This window comes from Oncorhynchus tshawytscha, linkage group LG28 (assembly GCF_018296145.1).
Source record: "Oncorhynchus tshawytscha isolate Ot180627B linkage group LG28, Otsh_v2.0, whole genome shotgun sequence".
NCBI lineage: Eukaryota > Metazoa > Chordata > Actinopteri > Salmoniformes > Salmonidae > Oncorhynchus > Oncorhynchus tshawytscha.
Genome location: NC_056456.1, coordinates 22,572,320 through 22,596,461, shown reverse-complemented (window position 1 = coordinate 22,596,461; position 24,142 = coordinate 22,572,320). Strand labels below are relative to the sequence as shown.

Here is a 24,142-nt window from a genome sequence, read left to right as displayed (position 1 = left end):
GCTGTCAGTGTACGTTGCTCTTTTGAACACTGGATGTGAAGAACGTTGGAATAACTGCACATTGGGTGACAGATCTACAAGGCAGGAACTCTGCACCAATCATCATGACAGAGAGGGAGAGGGAAAGGTAAGGGCCAGCAAATCATTAAAGGCGCCACTGAATGATCTGCCTGGCAACCAGAAAGGTACAGAAACAGTTATGGAGATAGAACTACATTCTCATTATGAATATTAACAACCTAGCTGTTCATATTCATAATCATCACAAAATAATGTAACCTAAACCCCAAACTCTTCTGTGATTGGGGATCTTGAATTAAATGTGGGAGAGATTGAATCCTGATTCTGAATCCTGATTCTCCCAGACAGACAGACATTAGGTGGGATGTCTCGCCTAGCTTGACTGGCCTGTCCTCTGACTGACTGGGAGGTGGGTCGGTCAGCGGCTATCTCCAGTCCTGAGCAACCGGGGTGGTGGGGGTTAAGTGTGGCCCTGCCAGGCACCCAGTACCCCGTAAATCAGTGGGGATTTATGGAGACAGGCCTGTACGGCTCACAGCTCGGTCACGTCAGGAAGGAAGCTTGCGTGGCTGCACTCTGTTGTCTTAAGGATTCTTCTCTTTATTTCAGCTGCTCAGGAAAGCAGCTGGGGTCTGCGTTTCAGCTCTAAACCACACTAATTGCTCATCCTCCTCCTTTTTGTAATTTCTTTTATCTCTCCTTTTATCTCACTTTTGCCCCTCTACCTTCTCCTCTCCCTTTTCTCTTTCGCTCACACACACACACACAGACACAGACACACACACACACAGACACACACACACACAGACACACACACACACACACACACACACACACACACACACACACACACACACACACACACACACACACACACACACACACACACAGACACAGACACACACACACAGACACACACACACACACACACACACACACACACACACACACACACACACACACACACACACACACACACACACACACACACACACAGACACACACACACACACACACACACACAGACACACACACACACACAGACACACACACACACAGACACACAGACACACAAACACACAAACGCACAGTACTTCCTTCCTTCCCTCTCTCTCTCTCTCTCGCTCTCTCTCTCTCTCTCCTCTCTCTCTCTCTCTCTCTCTCTCTCTCCTTCTCTCTCTCTCTCTTCTCTCTCTCTCTCTCCTTCTCTCTCTCTCTCCTTCTCTCTCTCTCTCTCTCTGTCTCTCTCTCTCTCGCTCTCTCTCTCTCTCTCTCCTTCTCTCTCTCGCTCTCTCTCCTCTCTCTCTCTCTCTCTCTCCTTCTCTCTCTCTCTCCTCTCTCTCTCTCTCTCTCTCTCTCTCTCTCTCTCTCCTTCTCTCTCTCTCTCTCTCTGTCTCTTCACTCTCTTTCCATCTCTCCTCCCTAAGCCAGGCTTGTTGGGGCGCTTTGTGGAATGGAAATGTGGAAGTGGGTTAGCTGCTCAGGGTCAGGTTCAATGTTCAGATCTGCGGTGCAAATGTGTGGTGGGGGAAAACAAACAAACAAGCTCCAGCTGTCACGCACTCACAGAGGGAGATGTACACACACACAAACACACACACACACATCCATGACAATAAATGACACACACACAAAACACACAGAGATACACACATTTACATACACTCTCACAAACAAACAAGTGTTCTTCTGTCTTCACTGAGCTTCTGCATGTGATTCTTTCATTGTAAATATTCAAGTGAATTTTAAACAGGCAAATGACTACGGGTGCCTTTAAAACTATACAGTATACAAGGAAACAACCTTTTATTACTGATTTCAGAGGGATAAATCTGTAATATGAGTACACTGACATGTAATAGCTTATAATGTGATATGCGTATATTATAATGTGATATGCGTATATTATAATGTGATATGTGTATATTATAATGTGATATGTGTATATTATAATGTGATATGCGTATATTATAATGTGATATGCGTATATTATAATGTGATATGCGTATATTATAATGTGATATGTGTATATTATAATGTGATATGCGTATATTATAATGTGATATGTGTATATTATAATGTGATATGCGTATATTATAATGTGATATGCATATATTATAATGTGATATGTGTATATTATAATGTGATATGCGTATATTATAATGTGATATGCGTATATTATAATGTGATATGCGTATATTATAATGCCATGTTGGGATCTTTATGTGGAGATTTAATTATTTACAGCATAGTGTTTTTTAAACGTGCCAGTGACGGTACTGGGAAGATCTGGTGGGTTTAACACTGAGGGGACACTGCTCCAGGAGTGACAGCAAGCAGCTAGGTATACAGTCAAGAGAACCCAATTTAAGTCTCTTATATAAAAGTGCTGGAAATTCAATTGCATTCGAGCCCTTGGTGGGTGCAGGTTTAATCGAATTAGACAAGACTCCAAAACAGAAAACAGCTTCCAGCTCTCAAAATAATTTCCTCCCTCCCCGTCCTCGCCATACCCTACGCCCATGCCGCCTTGCTCTACACTGGGGATGCCAACCCCCCCTAGTCCCCTGGTCCCCTTCCACCCTAATCTCCTCTATATCAGTGAGGATGAACCAGACCGTATTCTAATCAAATGACACCAATATCAGCTTAACACACAATAGCAGTTTATCTGGATGGTATTGGTAAGATCCATAAGCCTTGCAATTTCCCAATGCCCAACACGAAGGACATGTAATTCTATCTATTTCACTTCTATCTACGCTAGAAATCTACATGCATCTCTCTGGTTCTACATAAACATGACCAGCAGAAACACAGGCAGCATTAGCTGGGCTGACGTTTACAGGATCTGAAAAACACCAACGCAACTTAAACAAGACTCCTATAAGAAGTAATCCTTTATGAGAAATGCTATTTCTTTCATCTCTCTCTCTCTTTCCATCCCTCTCTCTCTCTTCTTCCCTCCTTCTCTCTCCCTCTCGTTCTTCTTGCTGGGTGTCATTCCCCCTCCCTGCTCCTCCGGTGGTGTTTTTATCGGATCAGTCTCAGTTCGCCGCTCTTGTCTCTCATGTGTTCGATCAAGGGTGGTTCGATCTCTCCTTATGCACAGTGCGCCTGTCGCGCTCTTGCCCTCCCAATGAGAGAGACAGAGAGAGGAAAAGGGAGAGGAAGAGTGAGAAAGATAGTGAGAAAGCACAGCGACTCTCAGTGTGCAATTACCCGCCACCATAATGAGGGCTCGGTCTCTTTCTCCTGAGAGACTGACTCCCACTTTCTCTCTCTCTCACTCTCTCTCTCCCACCAATCTGTCACAAGATCAGATGGATCCTGTTGACGTGTGTAGGACTTGTTAGTGCTTGTGCAGAGAGAGAGGGTGGGGGTGGGGGGTTATCCCCCCCTCCTGTTAGAGACATGCCTCCTGCCAAAGTTTGGAAAGCTGGGTAATCCCCTGTTCATTTGCCACACTGGCTGGGTGAGTGCAGTGGTATGATGAATGCTGATGACAGGACTGTATCCCATCTTGCTGCGAGTCACTTCCCAAGTAATCAGATTAAAACAGTGAGCCAAATGGCCTCTGCTCATTGGAGAATGCTAATGTCCCAGAGCTTGTGGGAGTTGGAGTGAGACAGGGACAGGAAAGGACATGGGGGGGGAAGGCAGGAAGAAGGGACCAGAAAATCAGTGTTGTGCACTGTAGGGGTGACAGAGAATCGGGGAGGGAATTGTGTGTGTGTGTGTGTGTGTCTGTGTGTGTGTGCGTGTGTGTGTGAGCACGTGTGTGTGACCGCGTGAGCTCACACATGAGCATGTGTGTATGCGTTCGCCACAGACCACAGCGAGAGGGGAGGACAGTGTGTGAGTGAGTTTAAGGCTGAGTGGGCCTATGGAAATGTCTTTGGTTTTCACAGGCTGCTACTGTATTTTGGAGTTAAGGTTCACAGGGTGGATTACTGCCAGTTATATTACTGGACTCCCTCTCAGCAGCATACTTATTCTTCTGAGCATGCCCTGGCATCATTTGATATTTTCCCAAATTCTTTCACTTGCACTTACCCAAGAGAAACTTCCATGTAATTTATGAATCAAATCTGTGGAGTTCATCTGTGTGTGGCGCTCACTTCCTGAACATCCCTCTGTACTTTAATGCACTTCATAGATAGCAAAGTATGGATGCTGCTGTCTCTATAGCAACACAGCACACAGTATGTGTTGTTTTTAGGTACATTTTTTCTTGTAAACTAATATCAAAAGCGTATTGTTTGTGAGGCATGATTTAATTGTAGAATTAGTGGTTACCTTTACATGAGTTTTATGTTTCATAATATACAGATACATGTACTCACAGCGTTCGATGCGGTCCTCTGGGCTCGATGACGTCTCGCGGTCGGACAACAGGCCGGACACTGCAAAAATCTTTTTCCCAGCATCCTCCACTGCCTTAAGGGCGCTTGGGGAGCTGGAGGGGATCTGTCCCCCCCCAAAGTCATACTCTTTACCCTCAGCGTCCGTGTAGCGCAGGTGGGGAGAGGCGTCTGCATCCAGGCAGCCTTTGAGGCGCTTGGCTGGGGTGAAGGCAGACTGGTAGCCCCCTGCCCCGTCACGGTCGTCTGGAGGGGAGGCGAAGGGTCGGAAGGCCCCCACCCCGCTGTGGTTCAGCATGCTGATGGGGGAGCAGTCCAGGTTTGGGGGGGCAAATTGGTGATGCAGGTGCAGCAGGGAGGAGGGGAAGTCCCGGTTGGGGAAGCCCCCGGGAACGGCTCCCTGACGGTGGTACATGGAGGCAAAGGTGTAGGAGCCGTTGTTGAAGGGCAGGTGCATGTCCTTCTCCCCCATGGAGACGGGCACGCCGAAGGGGCGGGGCTGCTGGCAGGGGATGGAGGCGTCGCGGCTGGCCTCGGCAGTGGAAGCCAGCACCATCAGGGCCGGGGATGCCAGAGGGTTGGGAAGGTAAGAGGACGACTCCATCTTGAAAGCGGCCCGGTGCAGGTCCATCCTGGTACCTGAGGAGTGGGGTTCCTGGGCCCAGAGGAGGGGCTGAGAGAAGAAGGAGTGGGGCGGGGTGTCCGGGCTGCGGGAGGCGGCTCTGGACACGCAGGTCAGGGGAAGGTGGGTCCTCACGGAAGGGTCCAGTCTCACTGCGGGTTCATCCTCCTCAGGTCACCGTCTGTAACAGGACACACAAGAAGTGACATTTTCATTCACCATCAGCCATAAAACTATTAAAAATAACATGACAGAGCCTCTTTGAAGAAGTCACAAACTTTCCCTCAGAGAGAGATCTGGGGTTGGGATCACATCGATTTAAGCGGATTATTTCCCCATCTCTCCATCTCTCCCTCCCCTGCCTGCAGCTGGACCAGAACCGTCTGTCACAGATAAGGGCAGCGCTCGTCAATCTGATAAGGCTGGGCCTGCTCATGTGAACACTCGTCCCTGGTCCCCAGGCTGCCTACTCCAATGGGATTGTGATAGTGATATCATATCAGACTGCCATCTGCACAGCCAGGAAATTTGACTGAATGAATAAATTAGCTGCACTTAACCTCTTGACCTCTGGAGCAGTGAAACAGACTGAGACTCTCAGGAGGATTAAATGGTCAGATTGAATAAAGTGTGTGAGGTGATTTAATGAAACAATGGCAAAAAACGGTTCAAAGATTTTTTAAATCCCAAAGTGTAATTAGAAGGTGGTCCTATGTATGGGTCTAAAGGGTACATTTTAAGAGCTCAAAAGAAGTGCCCATCATCTATAAAAATCAACCACAAAACTGAAGTTACAAATTCAGTATTTTATGCATCTCTACTTCATAAATCTACATTTTAAAATAATATTCCATGTACCTTTACATTGACACACACAGAAAATGTTGAAGTTAGATATGCTATCATACATTCACCATTGATTTATCTAAATCCTCTCAAATGTTGAACCAATTCATGTGGATAAGGTCAAACCTACAGCATCATGTACATAGCTCTTCAAAGCCACACAGAATATCTGCCCACATCAAAGACTCTCCACGGGAATTAGCTGAGAAATATTTTATATACATCAGCTGTCCTGAACACTCATTCAAATCCATTTAAAACCTGATCTGAGCTTTGACACACTGCACACACAGCCTCTCTCCGAAAGAATCTATTTACATTACATTTACATTACCACACAGGCTAGGTCCCAAACAGCGCCCTATTCCCCACATGGTGCCCCTATGGGGCTCTGGACAAAAGTAGTGCACTATATAGGGAACAGGGTGCCATTTGGGACGTGGCCATACAGTAGATGTCAGGGGAATGTCTGTTGAAAATGGGTTATAGTATACTATAGTACACTACAGCGCTCCGGTCTGGCCAGACGCCCAAGCATCACATTACACTCTGTCTTTCCCCCTAATCTATCCAGGAAAAAGCACCTTGAAATGGTACCAATAACAATACCCTATCTGTAACAAAAGGCCCTATCCATGCCCCCTTTCATCATAGTCTTCCCTGCGTATCAGATCTCTTCTCTGGGATAACCTCTAAACAATGACTCCATGTAGGTGTTGACAGCCAGGTAACACAGTGACAAATACCTGGATACTTGAGCTGTATTATCGTTACCATCAGCGTGCAGAGCTGTGGACTCCGTGTGAAACTGACAATTCAATAAAAGGACACAGGATATCCCCTTATGCCGAAAGCATAAGTAGGCTGAGTGTTGTACCGATGTGCTAATCATTTCTCTCTTCTCCAGCAGACGAGGGAGCAGAGCCGAAGTCGCCTGGTGCGGGAGCTACAGGAACAAATCTTGTGCTCCCAGGGCGCTTGAGTCAGCCCTGTGGGCTGGAGCCTGACACACACTGACACACACACACACTCCTCTGCTCCGCTCCACTCCACACCACGCAGAGTTGTCGGGAAACTGACACCGAAGGGAGGCCTTAAACTGTTTTCTATCTCATTACTGCATGCTTGTCTTATAATATACTACATCCTTTTAAATGATAAGACTGAATAATAAAAGTTCAGCCAAAGTTGAGAATCAGTGTGATCTCAACTGAAGATCTATTATCCTTATCACTAATGATAAACAATCATTGGAATAACATTGGAACAACATTGGAACAACATTGGAACATTGGAATAACCTATAATACATATATATACAGTAGATGTCAGTTAGAATCTACTGAAAATAGCTCAGAAATATTTACTGACAGGGTTTATCTGCATTTTATTATTGAACGTCATAGATAGAATATTTCCATATTGTCATAACTTGATTACTCTCGGTAGACTGATGCAGCTGTCAGTGAAATATTAAATACAACACATTATTGTATTTTAAGTGACAATGTCATGATATCTTGAGAAATTTCAACGTCAACAACAATGAAGTGTAATATAATTCCTGTCAGAAAGGCACTGATGTAAAATAAGATATAGGTCTCTGTAAAGGTAAATAGTTGGGATGTCAAACCTATTTTCCATCTGGTTGTTTTAGGAGAGAAACGCACATAAATCCAATTTAGATATAAACATACACTGTCAACTCTGACTGATGGCCAAGTATTGGAGCCCCAAACAGCTAAATTTTCCTTAGAGAGCGTCATTCAGACCACAGCTCCTGTGCTTTCCTTGTCTGTCAGTACATTTAGAGATTGTTGACAACAGTGAAAGTGCCACTCTTACATTTTATTACAGGACAGGGCAGACGGTGTCATTCAACCCCTTCTGGAGCACACACACACATATACACACACACACACACACACACACACACACACACACACACACACACACACACACACACACACACACACACACACACACACACACACACACACACACACACACACACACACACACACATACACACACACCCATACACACACACACACACATTTACACACACACATACGCACATAGACACACACGCACATGCACATAGACACACACACGCACACACACACACATACACACACACATACACACACACACACTTGTGCGTATAGGCATATTATCTATGGAGAGGGCATATTTAGACAATTTGCAAATTGATGTTGTGGTAATTCGGTAGATGATTTGAACAAGTAGTTCTCTAATTATCTCTGAACTTCTAAAAAGGGAAGTGTACCTACAGACCCTCTTGTTTAAAAAAACAGCATCATAATCAGCTATTCAATGCAAATGCATCAGCCTACTTCCTACAATTCAAGAAAATTGAAATACACAGCACCAACCCTATTTCTGCCCATAATTTCATCAACTAAAGAAACATCACTGTAACACCGTAGATAACTTCCAAAATCCACAAGTTCCAAAAAAGATCATTTCTCAAAATGTGAAATTAAAATAGATTGTAGATAATATTCGAACGAGACACATTTACAAGTGTATGTACATGTACAGTAGAACTGCTCTACCAAATCTGGTAACTCTATGAAACATTACGATTACTATGAAACATCACTATTACTATGAAACATTACTATGAAACATTACGATTACTATGAAACATCACTATTACTATGAAACATTACTATGAAACATTACTATTACTATGAAACATTACTATGAAACATCACTATGAAACATTACTATTGCTATGAAACATTACTATTACTATGAAACATTACTGTGAAACATTACTATTACTATGAAACATTACTATTACTATGAAACATGACTATTGCTATGAAACATTACTATTACTATGAAACATTACTGTGAAACATTACGATTACTATGAAACATCACTATTACTATGAAACATTACTATGAAACATTACTATTACTATGAAACATTACTATGAAAAATCACTATGAAACATTACTATTACTATGAAACATTACTGTGAAACATTACTATTACTATGAAACATTACTATTACTATGAAACATGACTATTGCTATGAAACATTACTATTACTATGAAACTTTACTGTGAAACATTCGTATGAAACATTACTATGAAACATTACTATTGCTATGAAACATTACTATTACTATGAAACATTACTATTACTATGAAACATCACTATGAAACATTACTATTACTATGAAACATTACTGTGAAACATTACTATTACTATGAAACATTACTATGAAACGTTACTATTACTATGAAACATTACTATGAAACATTACTATGAAATATTACTATTACTGTGAAACATTACTATGAAACATTACTATGAAACATTACTATTACTGTGAAACATTACTATGAAACATTACTATGAAACATTACTATTACTATGAAACATTACTATGAAATATTACTGTTACTTTGCAACATTACTCTTACTATGAAACATTACTATGAAACATTACTATTACTATGAAACATTACTATTACTATGAAACATTACTATTACTATGAAACATTAATATTAATATGAAACATTACTATGGAACATTACTATGAAACATTACTATTACTATGAAACGTTACTATAAAACATTACTATGAAACATTACTATTACTGTGAAACATTACTATGAAACATTACTATGAAACATTACTATTACTGTGAAACATTACTATGAAACATTACTATGAAACATTACTATTACTATGAAACATTACTATGAAATATGACTATTACTTTGCAACATTACTCTTACTATGAAACATTACTATGAAACATTACTATTACTATGAAACATTACTATTACTATGAAACATTACTATTACTATGAAACATTAATATTAATATGAAACATTAGTATGGAACATTACTATTACTGTGAAACATTACTATGAGACATTACTATTACTATGAAACATTACTATGAAACATTACTATTACTATGAAACATTACTATTACTATGAAACATTACTATTATTATGAAACATCACTATGAAACATTACTATTACTGTGAAACATTACTATGAAACATTACTATTACTATGAACCATTACTATTACTATGAAACATTACTATTACTATGAGACATTACTATTACTATGAAACATTACTATGAAACATTACTATTACTGTGAAACATTAAAATTAATATGAAACATTACAATGGAACATTACTATTACTGTGAAACATTGCTATGAAACATTACTATGAAAAATTACTATTGCTATGAAACATTACTATTACTATGAAACATTACTATTACTATGAAACATCACTATGAAACATTACTATTACTATGAAACATTACTATTACTACATTACTATTACTATGAAACATTACTATTACTATGAAATATTACTATTGCTATGAAACATTACTATGAAATATGACTATTATTATGCAACATTAATCTTACTATGAAACATTACTATTAAACATTACTATTACTATGATATATTACTATTACTATGAAACATTAGTATGAAACATTACTATTACTATGAAACATTACTATGAAACATTACTATTACTATGAAATATTACTATTGCTATGAAACATTACTATGAAATATTACTATTACTATGCAACATTACTCTTACTATGAAACATTACTATGAAACATTACTATTACTGTGAAACATTACTATTACTATGAAACATTACTATTACTATGATATATTACTATTACTATGAAACATTAATATGAAACATTACTATTACTATGAAACATTACTATGAAACATTACTATTACTATGATATATTACTATTACTATGAAACATTACTATGAAACATTACTATTACTATGAAACATTACTATTACTATGAAATATTACTATTGCTATGAAACATTACTATGAAATATTACTATTACTATGCAACATTACTCTTACTAAGAAACATTACCATGAAACATTACTATGTAACATTACTATTACTATGAAACAATACTATTACTATGAAACATTACTATTACTATGACACATTACAATGAAACATTATTATTGCTATGAAACATTACTATGAAGCATTACTATGAAACATTACTATGAAACATTACTATTACTATGAAACATTACTATGAAACATTACTATTACTATGACACATTACAATGAAACATTATTATTGCTATGAAACATTACTATGAAGCATGACTATGAAACATTACTATGAAACATTACTATGAAACATTACTATTACTATGAAACATTACTATTACTATGAAACATTACTATGAAATATTACGATTACTTTGCAACATTACTCTTACTATGAAACATTACTATGAAACATTACTATTACTATGGAACATTACTATGAAACATTACTATGAAACATTACTATTACTGTGAAACATTACTATGAAACATTACTATTACTGTGAAACATTACTAAGAAACATTACTATGAAACATTACTATGAAACATTACTATTACTATGAAACATTACTATGAAATATTACTATTACTTTGCAAAATTAGTCTTACTATGAAACATTACTATGAAACATTACTATTACTATGAAACATTACTATGAAACATTACTATGAAACATTACTATTACTATGAAACATTACTATTAATATGAAACATTATTATGAAACATTACTATGAACAATTACTATTACTATGAAACATTACTATTACTATGAAACATTACTATTACTATGAAACATTACTATTACTATGAAACATTACTATTACTATGAAACATTAATATTAATATGAATCATTACTATGGAACATTACTATTACTGTGAAACATTACTATGGGACATTACTATTACTATGAAACATTACTATGAAACATTAGAATGAAACATTACTATGAAACATTACTATTACTATGAAACATTACTATTACTATGAAACATCACTATGAAACATTACTATTACTATGAAACATTACCATTACTATGAAATATTACTATGAAATATTACCATTACTATGAAACATTACTATGAAACATTACTATTACTGTGAAACATTACTATGAAGCATTACTATTACTTTGAAACATTACTATGAAATAGTACTATTGCTATAAAACATTACTATGAAGCATTACTATGAAACATTACTATGAAGTATTACTATGAAACATTACTACGAAACATTACTATTACTATGAAACATTACAATGAAATATTACTATTACTATGAAACATTACTATTACTACATTACTATTACTATGAAACATTACTATGAAACATTACTGTTAATATGAAATATTACTATTGCTATGAAACATTACTATGAAATATGAATATTATTATGCAACATTAATCTTACTATGAAACATTACTATGAAACATTACTATTACTATGAAACATTAATATGAAACATTACTATTACTATGAAACAATACTATTACTATGAAACATTACTATTACTATGACACATTACAATGAAACAATATTATTGCTATGAAACATTACTATGAAGCATTACTATGAAACATTACTATGAAACATTACTATGAAACATTACTATTAATATGAAACATTACCATGGAATATTACTATTACTTTGCAACATTACTCTTACTATCAAACATTACTATGAAACATTACTTTTACTATGAAACATTACTATTGCTATGAAACATTACTATGAAACATTACTATTACTATGAAACATTACTATTACTATGAAACATTACTATGAAACATTACTATGAAACATTACTATTGCTATGAAATAATACTATTACTATGAAACATTACTATTACTATGACACATTACAATGAAACATTATTATTGCTATGAAGCATTACTATGAAGCATTACTATGAAACATTACTATGAAACATTACTATTACTATGAAACATTACTATTACTATGAAACATTACTATGAAATATTACTATTACTTTGCAACATTACTCTTACTATGAAACATTACTATGAAACATTTCTATTACTATGAAACATTACTATTACTATGAAACATTACTATGAAACATTGCTATTACTATGAAACATTACTATTACTATGAAACATTACTATTGCTATGAAATAATACTATTACTATGAAACATTACTATTACTATGAAACATTACAATGAAACATTACTATTGCTATGAAACATTACTATGAAACATTACTATGAAACATTACCATTACTATGAAGCACTACTATGAAACATGACTATGAAACATTACCATTACTATGAAACATTACTATAAAACATTACTATTACTCTGAAACATTACTATGAAACATTAGGATTACTATGAAACATTACTATGGAACATTATTATTACTGTGAAACATTACTATGAGACATTACTATTACTCTGAAACATTACTATGAAACATTAGGATTACTATGAAACATTACTATGGAACATTATTATTACTGTGAAACATTACTATGAGACATTACTATGAAACATTACTATTGCTATGAAACATTAGTATTACTGTGAAACATTACTTTTACTATGAAACATCACTATGAAACATTACTACTGCTATGAAACATTACTATTACTGTGAAACATTACTATGAAACATTACTATGCAACATTAGTATTACTATTACTATGAAACATTACCATGAAACATTACTATTACAATGAAACATTACTATGAAACATTACTATTACTATGAAACATTACTATGAAACATTACTATTACTGTGAAACATTACTATGAAGCATTACTATTACTTTGAAACATTACTATGAAATAGTACTATTGCTATAAAACATTACTATGAAGCATTACTATGAAACATTACTATGGGACATTACTAGTACAATGAAACATCACTATGAAACATTACTATTACTATGAAACATTACTATGAAACATTACTATGAAACATTACTATTACTGTGAAACATTACTATGAGACATTACTATTACTATGAAACATTACTATGAAACATTACCATTACTATGAAACATTACTATGAAACATTACTATTGCTATGAAACATTACTATTACTATGAAACATTACTATGAAACATTACCATTACTATGAAACATTACAATGAAACATTACTATTGCTATGAAACATTACTATTACTATGAAACATTACAATGAAACATTATAATTTCTATGAAACATTACTATGAAGCATTAATATGAAACATTACTATGAAACATTACTATTACTGTGAAACATTACTATGAAGCATTACTATTTCTTTGGAACATTACTATGAAACATTACCATTGCTATGAAAAATTACTATGAAACATTACTATTACTATGAAACATTACTATGAATATTACTATTACTATGAAACATTGCTATGAAACATTACTATGAAACATTACTATGACTATGAAACATTACTATGAAACATTACTATTACTATGAAACATTACTATGAAACATTACCATGACTTTGAAACATTACTATGAAACATTACTATTACTATGAAACATTATTATTACTATGAAACATTATTATTACTATGAAACATTACTATCACTATGAAACATTATTATTACTATGAAACATTACTATTACTATGAAACATTAGTATCACTATGAAACATTATTATTACTATGAAACATTACCATTACTATGAAACATTACTATGAAACATTACTATTATTGTGAAACATTACTATGAAACATTACTATTACTATGAAACATTACTATGAAATAGTACTATTACTATGAAACATTACTATGAAACATTACTATTACTATGAAACATTACTATGAAACATTACTATGAAATAGTACTATTGCTATGAAACATTACTATGAACCATTACTATGAAACATTACTATGAAACATTACTATTACTGTGAAACATTACTATGAAGCATTACTATTACTTTGAAACATTACTATGAAACATTACCATTGCTATGAAAAATTACTATGAAACATTACTATTACTATGAAACATTACTATGAATATTACTATTACTATGAAACATTACTATTCCTATGAAACATTGCTATGAAACATTACTATGAAACATTGCTATGAAACATTACTATGAAACATTACTATGACTATGAAACATTACTATGAAACATTACTATTACTATGAAACATTACTATGAAACATTACCATGACTTTGAAACATTACTATGAAACATTACTATGACTATGAAACATTATTATTACTATGAAACATTATTATTACTATGAAACATTACTATGAAACATCACTATGAAACATTATTATTACTATGAAACATTACTATTACTATGAAACATTATTATTACTATGAAACATTACTATTACTATGAAACATTACTATCACTATGAAACATTATTATTACTATGAAACATTACTATTACTATGAAACATTACTATCCCTATGAAACATTATTATTACTATGAAACATTACCATTACTATGAAACATTACTATGAAACATTACTATTATTGTGAAACATTACTATGAAACATTACTATTACTATGAAACATTACTATGAAATAGTACTATTACTATGAAACATTACTATGAAACATTACTATTACTATGAAACATTACTATGAAATAGTACTATTACTATGAAACATTACAATGAAACATAACTATTACTATGAAACATTACTATGAAACATCACAATGAAACATTACTATTACTATGAATATTACTATTACTATGAAATATTACTATTAGTATGAAACATTACAATGAAACATTACTATTACTATGAAATATTACTATTACTATGAAATATTACTATTACTATGAAACATTACTATGAAACATCACTATTACTATGAAATATTACTATTACTATGAAACATTACAATGAAACATTACTATTACTATGAAACATTACTATGAAACATTACTATTACTATGAAACATTACTATTACTATGAAACATTACTATGAAACATTACTATTACTATGAAACATTACTATTACTATGAAACATTACTATGAAACATTACTATGAATATTACTATTAATATGAAACATTACTATTACTATGAAACATTGCTATGAAACATTACTATGAAACATTACCATGAAACATTACTGTGAAACATTACTATGAAACATTACTATTACTATGAAACATTACTATTACTATGAATATTACTATTACTATGAAATATTACTATTACTATGAAACATTACAGTGAAACATTACTATTACTATGAAACATTACTATTACTATGAAATATTACTATGAAACATTACTATGAAACATTATTATGAAGCATTACTATGAAACATTACTGTGAAACATTACTATGAAACATTACTATTACTATGAAACATTACTTTTACAATGAAACATTACCATTACTATGAAACATTACTATGAAACATTACTATTACTATGAAACATTACTATGAAACATTAGGATTACTATGAAACATTACTATGGAACATTATTATTACTGTGAAACATTACTATGAGACATTACTATGAAACATTACTATTGCTATGAAACATTAGTATTACTGTGAAACATTACTTTTACTATGAAACATCACTATGAAACATTACCATTACTATGAAACATTACTATGAAACATTACTATTACTCTGAAACATTACTATGAAACATTAGGATTACTATGAAACATTACTATGGAACATTATTATTACTGTGAAACATTACTATGAGACATTACTATGAAACATTACTATTGCTATGAAACATTAGTATTACTGTGAAACATTACTTTTACTATGAAACATCACTATGAAACATTACTACTGCTATGAAACATTACTATTACTGTGAAACATTACTATGAAACATTACTATGCAACATTAGTATTACTATTACTATGAAACATTACTATGAAACATTACTATTACTATGAAACATTACTATGAAACATTACTTTTACTATGAAACATTACTATTACTATGAAACATTACTATGAAACATTAATATTACTATGAACCATCACTTTGAAACATTACTATTACTATTAAACTTTACTATGAAACATAAGAGGTGTTTATTCACTCCTCATCTTCATGTGATTCTACTGCACATAAGAGAGAAGATGTTGGCACATTTCAGAGCAGCTAATTACACTGTTTCACTTCCAAAACAATCCCTTGTCATTTTATAGGCACCTAAAAACCACTCAGTCTAAAGGGGACAAAACCTCTTGACATTATCGAAGATTTTTTTTATACGAGACTTCACTTAAAATGGTAAAAACCCAATCATATAGGTAAAAGTCTAATAGATTTTAGCCGCTTGAAACAGGGAGTGTGGCATCAAATATTTGCTGTTGTGACACAGACAGGCAGAGGCAACTGTCTGTGTGTTGGATGGGCTGGCCAGGTGTGTTCGCGACAGGCAGAGTCAACTGTCTGTGTTGTGGATGGGCTGGCCAAGTGTGTTCGCGACAGGCAGAGTCAACTGTCTGTGTGGTGGATGGGCTGGCCGGGTGTGTTCGCGTCCCAGCGGAAAGCACACTCAGTATTCTAGACAGCCAGTTGTGGCTGATGTCCGAAGGACAGTCAATACTATTGAAATAGAGTCATTGATGTGTGCCTCTGTGACTCTGTACACACTGTCGTAGCTCAAATGTTCCTTCTGAATCAAAATCACCTGCTCACTCGCCAATATGAAATCTATATAGATAGTATTTCAATAAAATGTACCAACAGCAGCTGCTGTTTCTCCACCGAATATGCTGCAGTGCTGACAAATATGAAAGTAAGATTTAATATAAGAGCCGGCGCTCAGTGAAGGATACAATAATGCCACTTGGGCATATTCAGCTGCAAAATCAATAAGGATTGGACAAGCTGTGCCACACTGCTCGAATGGCAGTTCACTAACAACCAATACATTCCACTGGAGTGTATGACACAGAGTGGTGTAGGCCTAATCAGTCTTTTCAAAACCTTTACGAGATGTCTTTCACCCACAAATCCAAGCACTCTCTTTCCTTTTGTGTATATTCGAACCATTGGCTTGGTGTGTGACCAACCCAAAGTGACATTCAGGTCGAACTGCCAAAAGGAGAAGGGGGTTTACTTTCTAAATAAGCCTTTGTGAGCTAAAAGGACAGCGAAACACATTGATTCATGGAAGACGAAATCATTTTTTTATGTTTCCTGACCTGCCTAGGCTATTCATTTCAGGGGCCGATGGACTGTTTGCCACACACAACCCACCTGAACCAACTAATTCCTTGTTAAGCCCAGATTATTTGCAAGGTGTCGTGTCTGGCTCCCAGGGCGCCAAAGCCAGCAGTGGACTACAAAAAGAACCCCACTCTCTCTTTCTGTCTCTCACCCCTGACCATCTCACTCACTGAAGCCGTGCAACCTCTTTGTAAATAGAGAGAGAAAGTGAGAGAGGGAGAAAAAGAGAGAGGGGGGGAGAGAGAGAGAGAGAGAGAGAGAGCATAGGGCTTGGGCTGAGCCTGGGGACAGTGAGCCCTGGACTGGACTGAGGAATGAGGACACCACTGGCCTACCTGGCCAGTCACTGGATGTTCAATAACATACAGTGAGCAGCACAGTGATGGCCTGCCCCAAAGTCTTCTTATGACAACTTGTTGGCCAGCTCAACATATAAAACACAACACAATAACTCAGCCAACACGGCAGGCTTCTCATTACAGGAGCAGTGCCATGAAACTGAAGTTTAGAAGACTTCAAGACACAAGTAAGTACGCTTTCATAATTCATGAATATGTGTGTGTGTGTGTGTGTGTGTGTGTGTGTGTGTGTGTGTGTGTGTGTGTGTGTGTGTGTGTGTGTGTGTGTGTGTGTGTGTGTGTGTGTGTGTGTCAATCAGCCATATCGGAACAAGTGCCTTTCCACTCCCAAGCCATGACTGTAGGAAGATAATAAGTACACAAAGATATCTGTCTACAATCGATTGAAGCAAATGCACTGATAATGCCTTCTGGGCAGGATGTGAAAATTAACTTATTTCCAAGCTCTGAAATTTACATCCAGATTATTGACAAATGGTGAAATCTGAGAAAGAAAATATCTGATAAGTATATTGTACAAACCTCATCACATTAGACAGCCTAACTCCAAACTGTCTCCTGTTCTCAATGTCTCTCACGATATAACACTGCTATACAATTCAGTCAAACCGTTGCAAACGGCTATTGGAAATATCTGGCAATATGCTACTAAATGGAAACAAGCAACATGAATCAAAATGGAACATTATTCAATATAGTTTGCAATTATTTGTCAATAAAAATGCATTCTTTTATAACATCATAATAGTAATATCCTACACATGTGTAGTACATTTTCCTGCATATATAACTAGTTCCAGAGCTACACAGTCGTTGCTATTAAGTATTGGAGACTCTGATTTGTACACTCAATTCAAAAAGCACTCGTGACAGAAAGCAACAAAATATAATAATAAAGAGAAAAGAATATTGAAGTTAAGTCCCTGACAGACATAAAACGCAAATAGCTATATCCACAAGACTGACCAAAACTTTGGTCAAATCACCCCGCCAAAAAATGAAGGGAACATTTTTTAAACTAAGGCTAGTCGCAACGCGATGCAAATATTACTATGTAACGGATGACTGAAAACAATATAGGCATACACACAGGAAATAATAAAACCGATAAATTGTATGATTATTCAGATTGTATATCGCAATATGAAACGAATTAGCCACTACAATGTTCTCATCATGGTTGTACAGCCCGAGCGCACAACAAAGAAAACCTTATTTGAAACAGCATTTCAAGTAATATTTGCACTGTCAAAAAAAATCATTAGGAAACAGAATCAGCTAAACGACGGGGGAAGTGAAGTGGTCAGAATATTGTGATATGAATGAAGGGGAAACGTCTTCCCTTGATTAAACATTCCACACAAGGCATTGACTAACCTACAAATATTCAAAATAATGAATGCATATCAAAAACTAATCTAAGATGCATACAGTGAAACCGTGAGTGCATGAGCGAGATATTTATCCTAAACCCATATGTTCAAACACTTGTTATTTACCGTTTATTTCAATTACCATACCATGCCACCATCTGCATGGCAAATTAGTATCCAGTCAAGTGTTTATTAGCAAAACAAAATATAAACTTTAGTAGGGACGTGATGGAGGGGATGTGGTGGGGGGGACCATTCTGCTTTTGATAAAGAACGAGGAATTAGTAGCCTAGCCTATATATCGATAGAATTTAATAGACCAAGGGTCATCAAGACGATGCGATAGAGTAATCCATAGTTAATTTACTATCTATGTCATCTGGGTTTGTGTAAGTCTGGACCAAACGGAGGATCAGTAGCATATCAAGTTACGATATTTAATGCATATCATGACGTTAATAATTCCCTATTGATCAAATATGAAGAGTAGCCTAATTTGAGTAAATCTTCGATTCTTTCTCCTTTCCTTCGCAATAGTTCAGCTCTCGAACCACACAGAGAAGAAGAAGCTCTCCTATTTGCTAACTGTGTTTCATTCCGCCTTGCTCTCCGGTTTTTTAATTCCAAACAGCGTTCAAATCCAGATTAAAATAACTCTAGCTATTGATCCGTGCTCTGGATTCGAAATTAATTTTAGTTCAGTTCTCACTTTGCAAGAGGATCAATGGGAAGCAATAACAGCTGACATCGCTGCTGAAAGGGATAGAAAAGAAGGACTGGGGGGGGAAATCGAAACACTAACAAATAAATAATGTGTTACTTTTCTTCCGACATCGACTTTGATTTTTTTGCTTGACTCTTCCCAGGCCACAGTGAAGAGACGCAAAGCAAAGACGGAGTAGACAATCATTTCAATAGGCTAAGTGGAAAATTCATCTATATTCTAGGCGTACATGAAGTTGATTAATTCACATAACATTGTCCTTCAGCAACAAGGACTAAATAGCCTAAAAATACGGATAACAATCCCAACAGGTGTAATATCGGTTCAAAACTGGACTTGTTAAAGATGTTTTTCATAACCTCATTCTTCTCTACAAATTATTGCGCTATGAAAAGATCAGGTGTCTATTTCACCTGCTACTCAATGATTTTAGAATAACCCAAATATCCTTATTCGTCTGCACAGCACACAAATTGATATTTAGAGGTTCATCACATAACAGGCGTACCATCTAAATGATGATGTATCAATTAGCCTAAGATACTAAACCATATGCCAAAACCTAACTTTTTACTTGTTGAAAACCTACCATGATTAGAGAAATAATCAGACCAGAAATAGGCCTACTGCGAAAAAATGTAACGCATGTCAGAGAGCGTGTTAGGCCTAGCACTTCCTTTTTGATGTCCATAATTCAAGTGAACATAGGCTAATAGAAAAATAGGAAGTTTGAAAAAAGTGTGAGACTATGCTGATAAACTATGCTGATAAATCAACCGAAGCGATGAAAGTGTGTTTTAGTGGAAAATAAAACGGGTGAGTAAGCCTATAGGAATAAATTAGGCAATACTAATTTGACCGTTTTTTTCACGTCATGTTTGTGAAATAAGAATGTTAAAGTTTTCAAAAATCGAAATAGCCAATTATAGCCTACACACTTAGACTATATCAATTAGGCCAATATAATGTCATAAAAAATATGGAAACGTTTGTCTGCGTCGACTGGTGGATATGACTCTCATAGGACTCTAATCTTTCCAGTTGACAAAAAAAAGATCAATTGCATCCCTCCGTTATAACAGCTATAAAGATTATTTGACATGTCAACATACACAGACAATTTATTATATTTTGAAAGCAAACATTTTAGATTAAAAGGATCACGGATGAAAAATATAGGCTAGGCTACTGTTGAAAGACACAAGGCACCTTGCTAACCCTGTTCCCTTTTAGCTTACATTTTATTTAAAACGTTTTATAATTATTATATAATATCTAAAACGTTATATTATAAGATGATTGAAAAATTATAAAACGTTTTATTAAGTCAAATTAGATTGATATTTTATAAACTGCTCATGAAAGTTAAAGGTTGTTTTCTTTCTTTCCAAAACTATTATTTCTATGTTTATTTTCTTGAAGAAAAGCCGCATCGTCAACCGCTTATCGTTAGAGAGCGAGCTGCACTTGATCGATATCATATTTTGTGCATTCATCAACTGTGAATGAACCTAAACGCCTTACGCTTTGGAGCAACTCGTTTACAACTCGTCAGTTAAGCGGAAACCTTCCAGTTTGTAGCCAGTCATTTGGGGCAGGATGTAAATTGTAGTGGTCTGTAGTAAACAGGTGTTTCCCTATTCTTTCTCTCGGCTCCCTCTCAGAATACTTCTCCGCTAGTTTTCGATTTCAGGATTTTTTCTTTCCGAGGATTAAAGTGAACATAATTGATGCTTAACGGAACCTTAGTCAACACGTAGGCTACCTGCTCTCTCTCTCTAAATATATTCATGTACGCTCCCTCTCTCTCTCTCTCTCTCTCTCTCTCTCTCTCTCTCTCTCTCCCTCTCTCTTTCTCTCTCTTTCTAACACACACACACACAGAGAGAGAGAGAGAGAGAGAGAGAGAGAGAGAGAGAGAGAGACAGAGAAAAAATTATGTTACCAAGTTTAGAGAAAAGGCTAAATTCATCTATTAACTAAATATACTTCACTAACATTTTAATCCACGGTTTAGATTATGTTAAAATATTACTTTTACAAATAGCAAAGGTTTAGCAAAACAATGGTGAGAGATGTGTTCATTGTGTATGGTGCTGTGCAGACAGTGTTAGGTGTTAGGCCACTGTACGGTCATTAACTTAAAGCATTGCTTTGTTTAGTTTAATAAGCATTAAAGGCTACGATAGATAATGGGTGTTTTTAAAATAGTCAAAGGCAAGTATGGTTATAATCACCTTATTACACGGAAGCTTAATTAGGGTTTTGTACAAAGACATCAAAACGTTGACTTTTAATCTGTGACGAGTCATATTTCTCCACGGTTTTCGTTGGATGACTAAAAGTAGTTGACGCGCATTAGATGGAACAATGTTGTAACATCTTGGACATGTTCCCCACTGTAGGCCTTGACTAAGGTAGCGGACACAACTACTCCGAATTTTCAACTACTGATAGGCCTACCTCGATTTAAAGTAAAACTATAGGTGTTGACTATATGGAGGTTATATGTCAGGTGATTTGTCCTTTCCACAAGTGATGATACCTTTTCCGACCTAACTTGAACAGAGGACCGCATAAAAACAACGTTCAAAACATGAGGTAAAAATTACAACTCAGGACCAAAGCAAGAGGTAAAGTTTAACAGTTACCCTGACTTTGAAACGTGTGGAAACGCTCCTAATGATTCAAACCAACGGGTTCAGAAGTTAGAATGCAAAGCATTTTTGGGGAAAAAGTAGGGTAGCCTAACGCATGCATCACATGGGCTGATGATAAAAATCCCAAACGCTAGTCTTAAGAAAGATATGCAATTCTCAATGACTGTAAACAAGATTCACATTTCAAGAGGCAGAGTTGACGACCACACAATCAGTAAGTACTACGAAAATTAATACATGAGTTCACGCTTAAAATAGTCGGATAGCCTACAGCCAGATTCGTGGTGCGTTAAAAGTTGGACGACAACAAAATCCCGAAAGGTAAAAGAGTAGAACACAACGCAATCACAGTCTAAACATTCGGAGTACTTACGTTGTTATAAACAATCCCTTTGAAGGTCGTAGATTTCGTTTATCCTCAAAACCGAAACTTTTCAATTGCAGGCTGGCGAAAGCACCGGAGATAACGGAGTCGCATGGAAAGGAAAGTAGGCTAGTTAACACCTCGTTGCAAGGTTGCTGTGTGGCGAGCCAGGCTGTGCCAGCTCTGGTGTTCAGAGTGGTATCAGTTGCATGTATCGCTGAGAGAGGGAATATGCGTGGAGTCTAGGAATAACGAGGAAAAAGCAGAGATTGAATCTAAGGTAGATGTGTCGCTCGCAAACAGTGTTTTAGGTGCAGTGCTGCCGCTCAGCGCTGGGTTTGCTCAATGACTGACATTCTCTCCTTTCCACTTTCCCCCATTCGCAGTTCCCCAGCCCCCTCTCTCCGTCCGTCTTCCCCAGGGTGGGTTTTAGTGAGCTTTGTGAACAGTGAATGAATTATCTTCTGTCTTCGCTGTATAAGAGACCAGTGGAAATGAAGTCCACTTCTAAACAAAAGGTACATCAAAAATGCATATTATTTCCAATCAAAGATATGATTACGCACAGCGCACGCGTTACAGTAGCCGTGAAATGACAAAGTTCCATACGTGGTGAACTCTCCAAACAAGCTGCTTATGCCAAGCAATTAATTAGCCTACTGTGTTAAATACAAATGAAAAGTTG

At 35.8% G+C, this 24,142-nt stretch overlaps 1 protein-coding gene across 4 annotated transcripts in view; it reads right to left on the bottom strand.

The window, feature by feature from the left end:
* Positions 1-23,802, bottom strand: part of rnf220a (ring finger protein 220a) — a 204,179-nt gene extending 180,377 nt beyond the window's left edge. For 3 of the 4 annotated variants that reach the window (XM_024391625.2, XM_042307710.1, XM_024391627.2), the window contains exons 1-2: positions 23,467-23,802; positions 4,368-5,188 (exon numbers count right to left, since the gene is read on the bottom strand). In XM_024391625.2, coding sequence (XP_024247393.1) covers positions 4,368-5,016 — 649 coding nt within the window. In that variant the 5' untranslated portion in view covers positions 5,017-5,188; positions 23,467-23,802. The remainder of the gene's footprint in view (positions 1-4,367; positions 5,189-23,466) is intronic. The other variant, XM_024391626.2, reaches the window with a different exon arrangement.
* Between the last annotated feature and the right edge of the window lie 340 nt (positions 23,803-24,142).